The following is a 15,732-nucleotide window of genomic DNA, read 5'->3' as shown; positions in this document are numbered from 1 at the left end:
CTGGAGACAGGAGAGATGGTTAAGAAACGGAAGACTGATGGAAAAGATGCCATTGGCCATCTCGTAGGATGTGTCTCGGCGACTCGCGGGGAGGACAGCCAGGCCCTGCCTGGAATGTGAAGACTCCTCACGCCTTCTGCAGTGGGGCCTGGGGTCCGTGGCGACCTGGAGTGTGTAGAGGATCCTTTACTTTGCAGAGCAAACATAGTGCCATTATTCTTTGCGTGAGAAGGTAGTGGAGTTGGGACAGGGGGTTTCAGGGTCTGCCACTTGCTCTTGTTGTGGAGTGAGCAGCCCCCACAAATAACTGTTTTCAGACACCAGAGGCGTAATTCATTGACTGCCATGTACCTTTTTCTATTTTAACCATTTTGGGTGGAAATCCTTCCCAAAGGTACCACAGTTCCCCTACCTTCCTAAGCTGTGCGCACGGAGCATGATTCCCCGTTAGGATAATATAGCCATTGCAACAACAGCCTGGGCTCTGACACGGTCACGGTCCTGAAGCTCGCTCAGCTGCTCTAGTTCCGTTTGCCTGTGTCCAAAGTGGCCCGTAGGTGTTCTGTGTCTGGTCTTCGCAGTTCCATGGTTTTCTGCTTCTTCTTTGTCCTCGGTTTGCTAAAGATTCCTTCTTTCAGCCAGTGGGTCAATCTGGAGAGTCCCTCTACTCTTTAAGTACACAGACCAACTGTAAGACACCATGTTCGGGGAATGGCGATAACATTTTTTGCCAGTGTTTGTAAGTCCTGGATACTAGAGCCATGAAGGAAAGCCTGAAGGGCTTTCCTTTGTGATGGCAGTTTGGCTGCTCAGACCCCTTCCTTCCTGGTCCTCACCTGTGTTCCTGAGACTCGAGAGAAGCAGGTAAGTGGCCTCCGGTTAGGTAGGATTTTATCCGTACTCAGCATAGATGTCTATCAGGCAAAGGGGAGACAGGATTCGTCTTTCCAATTCTCACGTCAGATGACTGGGGAACAGAGAGGTTAAGGAGAGCGGCCAGCCCACTGGGGGTTCTAAAAGCCATGTGCTTGGATCTCGGGGAACCAGAAAGGCTGGGGGGGGCGGGTACCTTCTCTGAAAGTCCTGAGGGCTGATCTGTTGGCTAAACAGGCTTTTGCTGGGTTGTCCCAGAAGGTGGGACCAAGGCCACCTTGGGGGACACTGGCGAGGCCCCGCCAGCAAGGCCCGGCCCCCACGCACCCTTTCAGCTCCGAGAAGGCAGATTCCGTGGCCTGTGTCCAGGCTATCAGCTGCTGGCAAAGGACAGAGTAAACAGGGATGGCAAGAATGTGTCAGCTTTCCCACGGTCGCCCAGGAGCGCTTCGGTGAGTTCCGGGCTCCCTTGGGCCCTGAGGTTGATGAGGAATGTCTGCCGTGAGCTTGGTCGGGAAGTCTGGTGGCTTGTGTGCTGCCTGTTTGCTTTTCCTGCCTCCACACTCGCTCCCGATGAGCATCTCCTTAGGTAACCATCTTTCCTCCACCCGGAGATAAGTTACTCATCATCAAGCCTTTCAGAGTAGGAACCCTGAGTGGCATCCCTGCCCCTCCCTGTCCCTGGCAGCCTGTGATCTCAGGCTGAGTCTGGTGGTGGGGGGAGGGCAGGGGGAGGTTCTTCTGAGCATGCGCAGCCCAGAGGAGGTCCCCGGAGAGGGGACAGCCCCTGCATTAGAGTGGGGGGAGGTTAAAGGTCAGTGCTTAATGGTCACCAGGTTATCCATGGCTTTGGGGACAAAGACCCCTCTGGGTGGCCCTGATCTGGAATGAAGGGCAGCTGGTGTTAGCAAAACTGCCCCCACTGGCAGGTGACCTTGGATGCTGAACATTCAGGGTGGCCCTGATACTACCTGGCTGGCCTCCTCCCAGGTCCCTGTGCTGCTCACGTGGGGCTGTGGGTGCACAGTGCTTAGGTGAGGGCCGCCCAGGTGTGGACCCATCACTGTCCCCGAGAGATAGGCTGAGTGCCAGCTGGGCCGCGTGGATCGGACACGGTCTCCCTCTGAAGAGGAGGCGGATTCTGCAGGCAGGGAACAGGGTGAGCCCAAGGCTCGTGTGGCCCGTGGCGGGGCCGTGTCTGCACCCGCCTTTGTGGTAGAATTAATCCTCTCTGGCTGGGAGGGCTGAGGTGGGCGGCCGAGGGTCCAGAGAAAATTCTGGATGTCCAGGAGCTGGTTCAGCCCACCGAGGTCTCCTGCCTCCAGTCAGGAGGGCTTTTTGCAGCCCCGAAGGCTCTGGGCAAGAGGCTTTAATCTAATTACATGCTTTATTTGAGCCAATTTGTTTTCCAATCCATCTTGTTCAGCAAGAAGAAAGAACATGCTGGGGACTCACGGCACCCTCTGGCTCCAAGGGGAGAAGGGGGCTGCTGTCCCGCCTCACGTGGCCAGTGCTGCCCTGACCTCTCCCGGCCCGGCCTCCCTGGCCCGCAGGAGGGTGCTGGGGCGGTCCGCCACTTTCATCCGCTCCAGAGGAAAAACCGGGCTTGCTGGTCCCCCCTGCAGAAAGCCCGGCCCAGGTGCCCGTTCCTGTTCCTCGCGGAGGCCCAGCGAGCCAGGCAGGGCTGAAACAGGCTGGGCAGCCAGGGCAGCGACCCGGGCGGGACCGCTCTTTCCCCGGGCCGCCCCAGCTCAGGGCCCTCTGGCTCCTCCTGTACGAGCTGCCCTCAGAATTCCAGGCCCAGTATTTTCAATCTGCAAATCTATTTTTCATAATAAGGCAGGCGATTTAGAATCTGTGTTATTGAAGTCCAAACAAAACACCAAAGCCCTTCAGACCTGCGCGGAGAGGGGAGATTTCTCAGCCCCTGCTGCTCTCCCCAAGTGTCAGCTTTTTGTCTCGCAGCATTTTCCAAAATTGTCTTTTTCTGCCCTCTCCTCAGAGTCCTGCTTCGGGCCCTGGCTTTCCTGCCGTGGATCCAGACCCGCTCCCCTGGGCAGGCCCCGTGCAGGGCCTGGCGTCTTCTGCCCTTGGCCTAAGGCAGTGAAGGAATTGCGGGGGCCACAGGTCTCTGCCAGCGGCTAGTGGTGGAGCCGAGCCCCCTCTTGGTCAACTCATTCAACAGATATTTTTGAGAGCTTGTGTGTGTCCAGGGCCCTGGGGAGTCAGCAAGGCAGTGTGGCCTCTGCCTTCAGGGAGGGAGGCAGAAAATAAACCAAACTGGAAGATGCATACCTGCGCCCTGCCACACGCGCTGGGAAGAGGCCGCAGCCCCTAAAGACGGGCTCGCCGTTCAGGACAGCCAGAGGTCGGTCAGCGCAGACTTGAGTGACGAATTAAAAATTTTTTTTTATTTGGGTGTGCCAGGCATACAGTGAGATTGGTTTCCTTTTCATGGCTCATAAATTATAGTAAAAGTAAGGATTGCTGACATTTTTTAGAGCTTAACCACGTCAAGTTCGTCTCGCTGGAACTTGAGATAATTGCACTCTCTAACCTCTGTTTGATGAGTGAGGAGTCTGAGGCCCAGAGAGGTGCGGTAGTGTGCCCGCGGGTACACAGCTCGACGGGCACGGGACCGGCACCTGGACTCCTCGTCGCCTGCCTGCCGACCTCTGCCGGGCACCCTCAGGCCCACAGTTTGTCACTCGCTGTGGAAGTTCGTCACACCCGAGCGGAGGTGTAAGAAGGGAGCACTGGGCGAGACCGACCCCTCCCACCGGTGCAGTGAATTGTGTCCTGGGTCCATGTACAGCCGTCTGTCCCGCGGACACTCCAGAACCCCCACGCAGCAAGCTGTAACATGCAGAGGAGCCGTGAGGTCCCCAGCTCCAGGGTGCCGCGTTTCAGGTGTCACCTGTGTGCCCGACACAGGTGTCAGGGCCTCCTGATTCCAAGTGCCACTCGAGTCCTCTCCGGATCATGCCCTCTGCTGTCAGAAAGCTGGGCAGGTTTAAAAGATGCCCAAGCCCTTCCCCTGGGCTTTCTCGCAGGTGTCCCCACAATTGCTGTGTCCTTCATTTTGGAAGTCTGTCTCGGGGGGCTCCTTGGTCCGAGCAGCTGTCCTGTCTCCCACCACTGTACTCATGGATGCTCGTGGGACCCAGAGTTCACATTCCAGGGGTGACCCCACCCTGTGCCAGGGACCAGAATTTGGTTCCCTGCTGGGAGAGGAGGCGGGCAGACAGAGGCTGCTGGGAACATAGAGGGGCCCGGCTGTGCTCGGGAGCAGAGAGGAAGGCCGCACACGCAGGGAAATGACCCAGGAGTGGGCTGCGTGCGAGGAAGGTCGCCAAGGGGAAAGGCATGGGTGGCTGACCCTGCGAGTGGCCCGCTCCAGAGTCTCCGGCGTCTTGTGTGTCCTTGGGCCATGGTTCTGTTCTTTGCAGATACTCTGCGGACAGTGTGCTTCCGGCACCATTCACTGGAACGGTGGAGAAGATACGGTGTAAATGTCCCAAGGCCCTGGGCCTCGGGCACAGACAGGGTCCCGACTGTGGATCCGATGACCTCTTGTCCCAGACACTTGCTCTCTGACTCGCTGCCCGGCTCTGGGTCCATTGTGTAGCCCAGAAAGGATCTCGGGGACAGATGTATTTCTCTTGGGAGCTCCAGTGCTCAGCCCCCACGACAGCAGCCGCCTCCTGGTGTGGGCCAGCTCGCGCCGCCTCAGATCTAAGCTCCCCCTCCTCCTGAGGCCTGCTGGGGGGCCCCGCTTCCCCGCTGCTCTGCCACCACTCACCCCCTGCCCGGTTAGCCGGAGCTCCTCGTCCTTCAGGTCCCAGCTGAAAGGTCATCTCCTGGGGAGACCGTTCCTGATGTCCCTCATCACTCTTGCTGCGCCAGAGTTGTTTCCTCCTAAACCCCATGAAGAGGGAGGACAGCTGTTATTACCACTGCCCCCATTTCACAGATGGGGAAACTGAAGCTCCAAACGGTCAGGTCATAGGCTGGTGATGTGTAAACAGGAAACAACCCCTTTCTCTGGAGCCTCTCTGAGTGGACCAACACGCCCACCCTCGGGCCGCAGTGGGGACGTGGCCACGGTGAGCTGCAGGGGGTCTCTGAGGAAGGGTGCTTGAGGTGGGAACGTGGAAGTTTGCTCTTTGGGAAGAGAGGAGGATGGAATTGGAGGCAGCCACAGCCGCCACCTCAGACACAGGCCCGATGCCTGGAGCTGTCACAGCAGCAGCTCCCGAGGGAAGGGGTGAGACGGGAGCACTGGGCAGCCAGTGCCAGCCCCTGCCCCGACCAGCCGAGCCGCTGGGCCCTGCGGGGTGCGGGAAGAGCGTCCCGTTCACCAGCAGAAAGCACCCACGTCGGACGTCTGCCCCCGAGCATTTGTACGCAGTCCTCGAGGAGGGCTGAGGCTCCCGTGGCAGCAGGGAACGTAGGTTTCTAAGGGCTTGGAGACTGGTTCTTCGGAACCAGAGCACAGCGTAGGGGTGGCCACGTTCCCGTAGCCTCAGGTGTGAGGTGGGCCTGGGCGGCCCGGGCACCCATCTCTGATAGAGAGACGGTGCAAGCCCCCCATAGCCCACACAACTAAAGCCCCTGCCCCCTGCCGCCCGGGTGACCCCGGCCCGGCTAGGCCTCCCTGGTGGCTTTGCGTTACATTCACCGTAGAATCCAGACCGCACGCAGCCCCCACGGCCCACTCAGGCCGTGTGCTCCCGCTCTCTGCCGCGCTGCAGCCTCCGTCCGGTCCGCGGGCTGTGCCAGCCCCATCCTGCCGTGAGGCCTCCGCACGGGCTGCCCTTTCTGCTCAGAGCCCTCTGGCCTCGGACCTGCTTAGCCCTGCGTCCTCCGCGCTGTTTCAGTCTAGTTCTTGGGTCACCTCCTCGGGGACCTTTCCCCAGCTGGAGCAGCGTCCTCCCTCCCCGCCATGTCACCGTGCTGTGCACAGGGTCAGCTGGCAACTCACCTCTCCTTTGCCCCTCGGTGCTAATGTGAGGCGGGGGGGAGAGGAGAGGGCGAAGCTGCACGTACGCACAGCACTTCTCAGCAGCAGAAACCCCATGGGCTAGGAACACAAGTGTCCCCTTGTTGAATACAGACAGCATCTCATTGTAGGGTTCACCCCCACCACCCTTAAGGGTGTGGTTCCCATCCTCACTGAAGAAGAAACGCCTCAGGGTTTCAAACACAACATTGTATCCTCATTGCAGTAAAATTAAAAAGGTAGGTAAGGCAAAACAACAGTGTGAAGAGGAGACAAGACTCCCACCATCCAACATGTCGCGTTACTCAATTTCTGGAGTAACATCCAAACCCCTGTCGTGGTTGGCAAGCCCAGGGACCCCTGCAAATCAGGCAGCCTCGTTGCTGGCTGGGCCCCCCTTTCACCAGCCCCAGGCTCCCCTTCTTTTGGTTCCTCACACCTGCCTGGCCCTCCCCTGGCCCGGGTGTTTCACAGGACTGTCTCCTTGTCGTCCTAAATGTCGCCTCCTAAGCCTGGCGTTCGTATCGAAGCGATTCTCCTCCCCCGCCTCACCTGCTGCTCCCGGTCGCCTGCCTGCTCAGTGCTTTCATTTCGGAAGGGCTGCTCTGTTCTCTGCCAGTTGCGCGCAGGGGGGTTCGTATTACTTTTCGTCCGAGCCACACCGTCCAAGCGCGTTTGCCTTTGCCATCCTGCCAGACAAAAGCCCTGTGTTGATTGGAGTTTCTCTGATTATTTGATATTAGATATTTTTACTTCTCCTTATCCCCTTTTTTCCTCTTTGGTGAATTGCTTGTTTCTCTCCTTTGAATTTTAGATCACTTGTTTGTGTTATTGATTCAAGAGAGCTCTTTATATATTAAAGACACTAGTCCTTTGCCATCTATGTTGCAAACGCTTTGGGGCTTTTTTCCAGTCATTTGCCCCCACAGGTTGCAAGGCACCACACGCCCAGCTGCTCTGCCAATATGTTGCGAGAGGCTGCCTCATTTGGAGGCGGGGGTTCTCGGCCTTTCCGTGCCAGAGCCCGGAGTTAAATGGGCAAAATGCTGCTCAGGGCTTGCAGGCAGTAGAGCGGGTGGGTGAGACCAGCACAGGCTTGGAGACATGGCTGCCTAAGAGCCGCCGGGACCCCCGCCCTCCCAGAGTGGTGGCTGTGTCCAGGGCAAAGTGCTTGGGGGTGAGTGTGCTAACAGGGTGGTCTTCCCAAGCGAGGGTCCCTGTACCCTGGGACCGAGAGATGAGAGCCGGCCTCACAGGAAGTGCCTCCTTCCCCCTCACTCCACAGTGGCTGGGATGGAGTCTGTGGCTCCGTGCAGCAGCTTGAGAACTGCATGTACCGAAAACTGGACCCTGGCCTGAGGAGTTCCAGGCAGCTCGGTGGCCCCACGTCCGACGGAGCCAAAACACTCTCTGGGCAGACTGACCTAACCTGTCTTTTGTCCCCTGCTGGTGGGCAGAGCTGCCCAGCCAAAATGGCTGGAACCAGCCGGGCAGCCCTCCTAGCCCCAGGGCTGTGAGGTCTTTTACTCTGGGTGGGGCAGGGTGGGGGGGACCAGGAAGCCCTCCCGTGTGCGCAGCCAGTAGAGTCTGACACCCACCCAGCCCTTCAGGTCTCTGTCCTGGGAGGGACCATGGCCCTGGGCGTTCCTCGATCGCTACCCGCACGGCCCCGCCTTCCTGCGTCCCACAGCCCAGAAGCAGAGACGCAGGGGTGCTGCTGCGAGCGAGACCTTGGCCAGCTCCCCGCCCTGCTCCAAGGGAGGTGCCAGATGCAGCGCCCCTGGCTCCAACCAGGGCACGCTGGGCCCCGCCTGCCATATGCTCAGAGATGAGCTTCGATCTGCGGAGCAGGCCCGCCCAGCAGGACTTTTGGCACCTGGGCACAGGAGGCAGAGCGGAGGGGCCCGCTACCCAAGGTGGAGGAAGAGGAGGGAGGGCTTGGCCGCTGGGATTGGGCCTGCAAGGCCCCCTCTTGGTTCTTGGCTGTGGGTTGGTCAGCGGAGCAGGTGGGGGGAACGAAAGGGAGGGCTGGCCGCTCCCAGGAGGAGCCAGGACGCCAGCCAGCCAGGATGGGCCTGCTGCGAGCTGCAGATGGCGGCCTCCAGGCCTCAGCGGCTCGCCCCGGGACGGAGCCGTCCTAGTGGGAGCCAGGCGGTCCCTGCGTCCCTTCCTGGCAGCTCCCATCTTGTAGGGGGGAAGGTGGGAGTGGAGGGTGACGCTGTGCAGAGGCCCCTGCGGAGCTTCCAGTGTTTACCTGCACCTTGGTCGGAGCCCCAGAGGGTCCCCTGAGAGCATGGGGGCAGGGAGCTTCCTGCTCACCCCGACTCCCCCCTCCTGTGTGGATCTGGGGCAGGCGGGTCAGCACGGATGGGCACCTGCTGGGCATCGAATATTGGGCCCCATTTGGTAAATGAGGTCGATCAACTGATCTGCAGGGTCTGTGTGCATAGCTTATGTTAGCTTTTATATTTGGGTTGAACCGTATGAAACTGCTTTTTTTTTTTTTTTTTAAGTTGAAAAGTGATTGATTTTGGGCACTTTCATGTGGTTCATCCTAATAGCTCTCCATCTTTTTCTGTTTCTGACCAGACCAAAGGGCATGAAAAGGATGTGTCTTTTAAATGTTCACATGGACTCAGCCTTTGAAACTGCCTGGATCCAGGGATCTCGTAAGATTATTTACTCAGATGTGATTCTCTTCTTTAGTTCAGCTTGGTCATGTATGTGATGTGTTCCATTCAGGTATCCAAGATTTCAGCCTAAAGCTGTATAAAGTAGCCTCATCATTAATAAAACTTTAGGTTGTGGCTCTGCTTTTTAACCTTATGCCCTAATGTGCATGTTTTCTTTTATTCATAAGTAGACATGACAGTGTATTGTCTGTCTGCTGTTGTTGTTTTTGGTTTGTTGGTCTTGAGAATCAATTCTTGGGTGTATTTATAACTTTTGGGTTTTTCGGTATTCCACTTTATTAATATCTACATCTGTTATCAGTTCTTTCCTTCTGCTTTCCTCAGATCTTTTGTTTTGCTCATTTCTAACTTCTAGAATTGAATACACTTCATTTATTTTCATTCTTTTTATGCTTAAAGTAAATAGTATTTATTACATTGTGGTCAGGAAATGTGGCCTGTACAATTTCAGCTCCTTGGAATTAATTTAGCATTCTTTCATACTTATGTGTTTCTGTCTGTTCCTTTTTGTATTTCTAACAGTATTTGTTTAATATATTTCAATGTTATTCCACACAAAATGGGTTTTTTTTTTTTTAATCTCTAGATGAACTTCTTTGTTACCTAGTGACAAATTTTTTTTAAAGAAGCTTAAAACGTCTTCTTTAAAAGTTGTAAACTTAAAAGCCCTGATACCCCAGAGCAAAGCGAAAGGTCACTGGTTCCATTCCCAGTCAGGGCACATGCCTGGGTTGCGGGTTTGGTCCCTGGCTGGGGTGCGTTCAAGAGCCAACCAGTCAACCTGTCTCTTACACATCTGTGTTTCTCTCCCTTCCCCTCTTTTTAGGAAAAAAAAGTTGTAAACTTAAATAATTTGCTTTATTTAGTTATGTCCCTCTGAAAAAGTTATTTAATGTATTTTGATCAGTTTTTCAATCGACTTGTATCCATTTATAGTCATTGTTTTGTTTTTAGATAGTTGCTCTTCTATAATACTAATTTATCACAATTGCTTTTTATATATTCTATTTTTCCTGTTGTTTTTTTTTCCTTTTGGCATATAACCTATAATTTACTTAAATCTTCTCTGGTGTTTTGTGTTTTTTTCAAAAATCACTATTTGATCTAATAGCTCTTATTTGTCAGAGTAAAGCTTGAAATAGCATCTTTTGCATTCTACCTACTTAGGACAAAGAGTTGTATTTCCTACCTCATTTTACTTCTTAAACTTTGTTAATATCTAAAGTTTCAGATCATAGTTAGATCACATTAACTTTGTTATAGTTAATTTTTAGTAATAGTAAATTTAGTAATTTTTAGTATAGTAAATTTTTATAGTTACTATACATACACATACATTGTCTAATGTTCCCTTTGAAACATTTTTAAATTACTTTGATATTGGTCTTCAGTTTAAGAATCAAATTTGAAACCTCTCTGTTCTCTGGTTTAAGTACTCACCACTCAGTATGCTCATACTTTGACTTTTGCCTCTTAAACTCTTACTTTTGATGCATTTCATAGTTGGAAAACATCATCAAGTGTTTCTCTAAAAGGATAATGTTTTCAGAACCCTGGCACACTTGAGAATGCCTTTTGTTTATCATGGCCTGTGTACGTGTAAGATAGTCTAGCTAGGTATAAAATTCTTGGGTTACAAACTTTTCCCACCTCAAGACCTATGGACATGGCCCCATGGTCATCTGGTAAGCTTCTTCTTTGAGATTTTTGATCTGTATGCTTTTTTTCCCTCCTCCTAGTATTTCATGTTTGCAAAGATGTGTCTGGGTGTTGGCCTCTTTTCCTTGATTAAAAAAAAATTCAGTGCGTCTTTCTCTTGTATGTATGTAGGTCTGTCTTTAGCTCAGGAATCTTGTCGTTGATTATTGTTTCTGTTTCATTTGGCCTGCACTGCAGTTCTCTCCCAATTATATGTCACCTCACCACTCTCCTCCTTGTACCCCTATCATTTTCTCTTCCACAGTTTTCATGTCTTTACCCTTTTCCTCTAAACCTCGGGAGAATTTCTCCAATTTATTCTTTATGTTTCTGACAGTTTTCTACAGTATTATTTTTCTTTACTGCTTCCAAAGTGGATTTTAATTGTGCTACCGGGTTTTTAGGGGTTTTTCCAGCTCTTCTTTCTCTTGTATGTCACCTTTTTTGTGTCGTCATAGGACCTTTTCAGCTTAGCCTAGTTTTCCCTTATGGCTTTCTTCCCGTTTCATAGAGGATGTGTCTTGTTGGAAGTTTTTTAGTCTGCCATCCTCATTCAGTTACATATTGTCTATGGCTTTTCCAGTTATGGCACCAGAATTTGAATAGTTGTGATGGAGACCGTATGGCCTATAAAGCCTAAAATATTTACTTTTGGCACTTTGCAAAAAAAAAAAAAAAATCACAGATCCCTGGGCTAGCATGACAGCTGGATCCCTGTCTTAGCGCCAAGCTGGATGGCAGGGGAATGCGTGCAGCTCCATCTCCAGTTCCTAGTTTTTGCCTGCCTTTTCCCTCCGTTCACCTCTGCTCTGTGGACGGGGGGTTTTTCTCTCTCCGCTGCCTGACTGTCTCATTCTCTGTGTCTGTGACTTAGGGGAAAGTGCAGGTTCGAATACCTACTGCAAACACTGTCCTTCCAGCACCTCCCGTTTCTTAGGCGTCCCCTCCCTGGAGGAGGCCACTGCCACTGGTGCCCCCACCCGCTTCCTGCCCTTTGTTTTCTGGTTGTTGTCTCTCTGTCGTTTTGCCTTTTTTGAAGACCTTTCTGCTCATCAGACAAAGAACTGCGTCCGGTGGTAAAACCTGGACAGGTTTAGCTTGCTCCGCCATCTGCCTTTAATTAATAGAGATTGCTCCCAGATTCCAACATTGGGTCATCTATCAGTTTAGTTTTTGGCATTAGTGTGAGTTTTTTTTCATTGTCTTTGTAGCTATTTTGGAACAAAACAAGGAGGGGCTGCATGGGTGACTGCCAAGGAGATGCCATTTTGAAGGAGTCAGAGCTGCATTTAAAGCTGCGGTTTGTCCATCTTGAAACAGTCTATAGCTCCGTGTGTGTTTGATAAAAGAAGGAAATGCAGGAACACTTTCTTTATCCAGGGACCACTTGTCCAGTGCCCTCAGCTCTCTGGAACACAACCAAAACAAAGTGTCCCCACGCAGCCAGATAGCTGCCACCGTGTCCTTGTTCTGGAGGTTATTCACTTTACCCAAAGGGGAGCATTTTGGTCTCTTATTCCAAGTCTGTTCACCCCTATCTTGCATGTAATCCCAACGAGCTGGGCCCTCCCGCTTTCCTAGCTCAGAGCTACATTGGGAACAGCAAATCTGAAGTGAGATGGGGACATTGTACGGCAACAAAACACACTGACCTGACAGGAATTTGTGGCCGACCGAAAGGAAACATATAGGACGCCCCCCGACCCCCCGCCCCCGCAACACACACACAATCGCAACTACAGACGTTCAGAGGCTGGCACTGTTTTGTGCAGGGGCGGCCGGCTTGAGTTTCTTCATGAGAGCGCCCCCCAGTTTTGTCTGTGTGCACACTCGCCTAGCTGGCCTTTCCTCCGCCAGAGCTCTGGGAGCTCTGTGCGAGTCATGGGGACAGAGATTCTGTCCCCTCCTCCCACAGCTACAGTTGATTCTGACAGTGGTTTCGAACCCTGTCGGCATGTTAGAATCAGTCACCTGGGGACCTTTAAAAACCTGGATATTCGGGCTCCCCGGTAACGTCTTGGGGGTGGCACTCGGGTGTCAGCGTGTTTCACAGCTCCTGGGTAGCTCCACTGCACAGCCCGGGCTGGGAGCCGGGGGTTGGGCATGCAGGCCCTGCGGCCAGGCCGCCGCCTCTGCAGGACTGGCCGGTGGGCAGGGAGGAGCCGCTCTCCATGCCTTGTTAGCGCCTTGTGAGTGGCTGCCGTTCCTGAGGTGCGGACTGGACGTTGGTGGGGACCGCTGTGATTCGTCAGGCAGGGTCTGGAGCTCGTGCTAATTAGGCAGTGATGGAAGCCACGTACGGTTTTTGTCTCAGGTGGATGGTACTTGGCTCTGAAAAGAAGAGCTGTAGATGTTACTGGGAGGGTGATGAGCGGGAGGGGAGCGAGGGGGAGCGGGAGGGGCAGGGTAGGTCGTCGCAGGACTCGGCCACCTTCGCTTCGTCTCTGGCTCCGCAGTGCAGAGCTCCCGTGGGACGGGCACCTGCGAAACTCTCTGGCCTCTAGTTTCCTTGTCTTTCAGAGGGACGCAGTCCCTCCCTTGCGGGGCGGCCGTGAGGCCCTGATGGCTGACGGCTCGGGGCTGGCGCAGCGACGAGGCTTGGCCCATGCAGAGGAGCGGGGTGGGGGTGATTTCCTCCCAACGAGAATGCAAATACTGACATGGGCCAATGGCTTTCATAAAAAATAACACAAGCGGCGCTCGTGGATTTGAGGTTGTCCCTGCAATAATGTCACCCGATGCCGCTTGCATTCCATCTCGCTTCCCTAAGTGGAGAGAGCAGGGCGGGATTCCAGCCGGCCCGCGGAGGACCACGGGGACTTGCGCTCAACCTGGGCTGCGCCGCAGCAGCGGCTTTGCTGTGAGCATCATCTGCCCCTGAGCTGGCAGAGACGTGGCTGAGAGTGGCTGCTCCGACAGCGAAGTACAGGGAGACGGCGGTGGTGCCGGTGCCACGCACCTGTGTGCCCAGGCTGCCACCCCCTCTCAGCTCGACCCCTCGGACTTGGCCATGGTAGAAGGCGGGCCGCTCTCCCTGGACGACCCAGTCCCTGCATTCCAAGAGGCTCTTCCTCCAGTAACTAACCAGCCAACCCACCAGCCGTCCAGCTGGCAGGAGGGACTGGCTCTGTAGCCTTCCGTGCTCCTGGGCAGGGCCTCCTGGGGTGGGGGTGGGGCCAAGGGCTCAGACCACAGGGGAGCAGGCAGGAGGGCTGTTTTTTCCTCAATTCCTGAGACTGGTTCCTAACCGGGTCCCCCAGGAAGCCAGCTCCAGAGGCACAGGGCGCTGCAGGCTGTGACTCCCAGGGCAATGGGATGGAGCTGCTGTGACTTTAATTGCGTCTCCAGTCAGCGTATCTCAGGACCTTGAAGGAGGTAGCAACTTCCTGCAGGGACAGAGAATGACCTTGGGGTCATCTCTGAATATTCCCTGAGACCTCAGCCGTGGGTTGGGGGACAGGGAGGGTGGCACTGGGAAGCCCTAGTTCATGCCCTGGCTTGGTCCTGTGCTCCTACAAACATCAGTACTTCCCCCTGACTCGGCCTTCGTTGTCCATGCTGCAGAATTAGGGGCTGGCGACTGCTCCTGCCTGGGCACTCACGCGTGTGCGTGCGCGTGTACATGCGTATTCCCTTCACCTTTTTAGTCCCCTGTCCCCACCCCTCACCAGGACACATACCCAGCCCGCTTCCTCAAACCCTGTGCTGCTCCTGCTCCGAGAACAGGCTGGGCTCTCCCTGGCCCAGGCCAGCCTGTCCGGTCCCCGCCAGCAGTCCCGGAGTTGCTGGGACACACACTGTCCCTTGTTGCCCGCCCTGAGCCTAACACCTGACTCACTGAGGGGAATCTGTTGGTGTGTACTGAGCAACAGCAGGCGTAATCACGGATGCAGTGATTTTGACGCCCCAGACCCTTGTTCAAGGCCTAGTCTCGGTGCTAGCCATCAGGGGCGGGTTGGGCAGGCAGCCTCAGCTTTCATATCTGCAGACACCCCCATGTCAAAGAATGGCTGTGAGAATTGAATGAGATCCAGCATGTGGTCGAGTAGGGACGCAAGGCAGGCTGGGATGGTTCATTGGGCTTCTGCGGTGGGCCGGCCGCCCGGTGGGGACCTAGGGAAAGGATTGTACCACCTCATCTAAAGAGCAGAGAGAGCTGGCAGGGAGAGGTGGGCGGGGCTCGGAGGTGCGTGTCTGGTGGGCTGCCGCAGGCTGCCCCTGGGAGCAGCAGGCCCCAGGGCCCTCCACACCTTGCCTGGCTCACACTTGGACTGTGGGAAGCTCCCAAAGTGATACCTGGCGGACGCAGGCCGGGCAGCCCCGTGTCTCAGCAGTAGGGCCCATTAGAACTGAACTCTTCTTCGGGGGGCATTTTATTTGCACACTCCAGTAGAGTGGACACCAAAGGGGTTTTCTAATACTTCATGGGCTGCTAATTTCCTCCGTGACCTTTTTTGTTAGGGCCTGACCCCAGCCAGAGGCTTCGCGCCGTGAAAGCCAGCGGCTGACACAGACCCGGGGCGCAGGGTGACAATGAGGCCTCTATCGGCTTTAATCAGGCCCAGTTGTGTCTTAAGAACAGGGGAATTTATGTGGCTCTCAGAAGCCCTGGGTGGCACAAAATGGGAGCCCCCAGAGTCCCTCAGGGAGGCCAAGGGGGCTGCGGGCAGCAGCTAAAGGATTCATCAGACGTGGGCGGGGGCGGTTCAGGCGGAGGCCTTTGTCCCAAGCGCCTCTTTAGAAGCCAGGCCTGCCCTGAATGGCCGCCCGCCCGGCCTGGCCCGTGGGTATCACAGGCCTCTGGGTGTGTGGGGAGGCAGCCCCCTCCGCCGCCGGCCTATTCAGCGCCCGCCTAATTAGGTTCTGTCTGTGCTCCCCTCCCCTGCAGACTGTGATTCTTACTGCAAGGCCTCCAAAGGGAAGCTGAAGATTAACATGAAAAAGTACTGCAAGAAGGACTATGGTGAGTGAGGGTCCCCATGTCTGGGGAGGCGGGGAGGGACCGCGGGACCTGCGAGGAGCTGGAGTTGGGGTGCACGTGGCTCTGTGTGGGAGTGGGCGACCGAGTCCCCGTGACCCAACAGGAGCTGAGCTGGACAGATCGCATGCCCAGGAATTTCTCATCTCTTCCACCTTGGTCCTTGGGGGCAAGGGGCCCGAGGGGTGTGAGGGCGGGTTGACCCCCAGCCCTGCAGGCGGCACCCTGGCCAGCAGGGCCGCCTGGCTTGGACTCCCAGGCTGTCTCTGGCCTGCAGTGCCCTCGAACATTCCATGGACGTCCAGCCTGAGCCTCTGCTGCTTAAGATCTGGTCTGTGGCATGTTTACAGTGCAGATCCCTGCAGCCACCTCCTCGGGGGCTGACTCGAGAAGGAGCTGAGGTGGCTTGGGGAACCTGCCTTTCAGACAGCTCGCTGGTAATTCTGATGCACCCGAAGGCCAAACACAACCAAAGGGGTGTCTCCTTG

The 15,732-nt window shown here is 55.0% G+C and overlaps 1 protein-coding gene across 1 annotated transcript in view; it reads left to right on the top strand.

Annotated features, from left to right (window-relative positions):
• The window catches only part of NTN1 (netrin 1), a 172,342-nt gene that overhangs the window by 141,221 nt on the left and 15,389 nt on the right, over nt 1-15,732 (top strand). The window contains exon 6 of the mRNA XM_054571254.1: nt 15,155-15,229. Within this exon, the coding sequence (XP_054427229.1) occupies nt 15,155-15,229 (75 nt within the window). The remainder of the gene's footprint in view (nt 1-15,154; nt 15,230-15,732) is intronic.

This window comes from Pteronotus mesoamericanus, unplaced genomic scaffold (genome assembly GCF_021234165.1).
Source record: "Pteronotus mesoamericanus isolate MK-2021 breed Mesoamerican mustached bat unplaced genomic scaffold, CSHL_Meso_final contig_22, whole genome shotgun sequence".
In the NCBI taxonomy this organism is placed as follows: Eukaryota; Metazoa; Chordata; class Mammalia; order Chiroptera; family Mormoopidae; genus Pteronotus; species Pteronotus mesoamericanus.
Note: the sequence above shows the minus strand (reverse complement) of the source record. Positions and strands in the feature narration are given on the sequence as shown.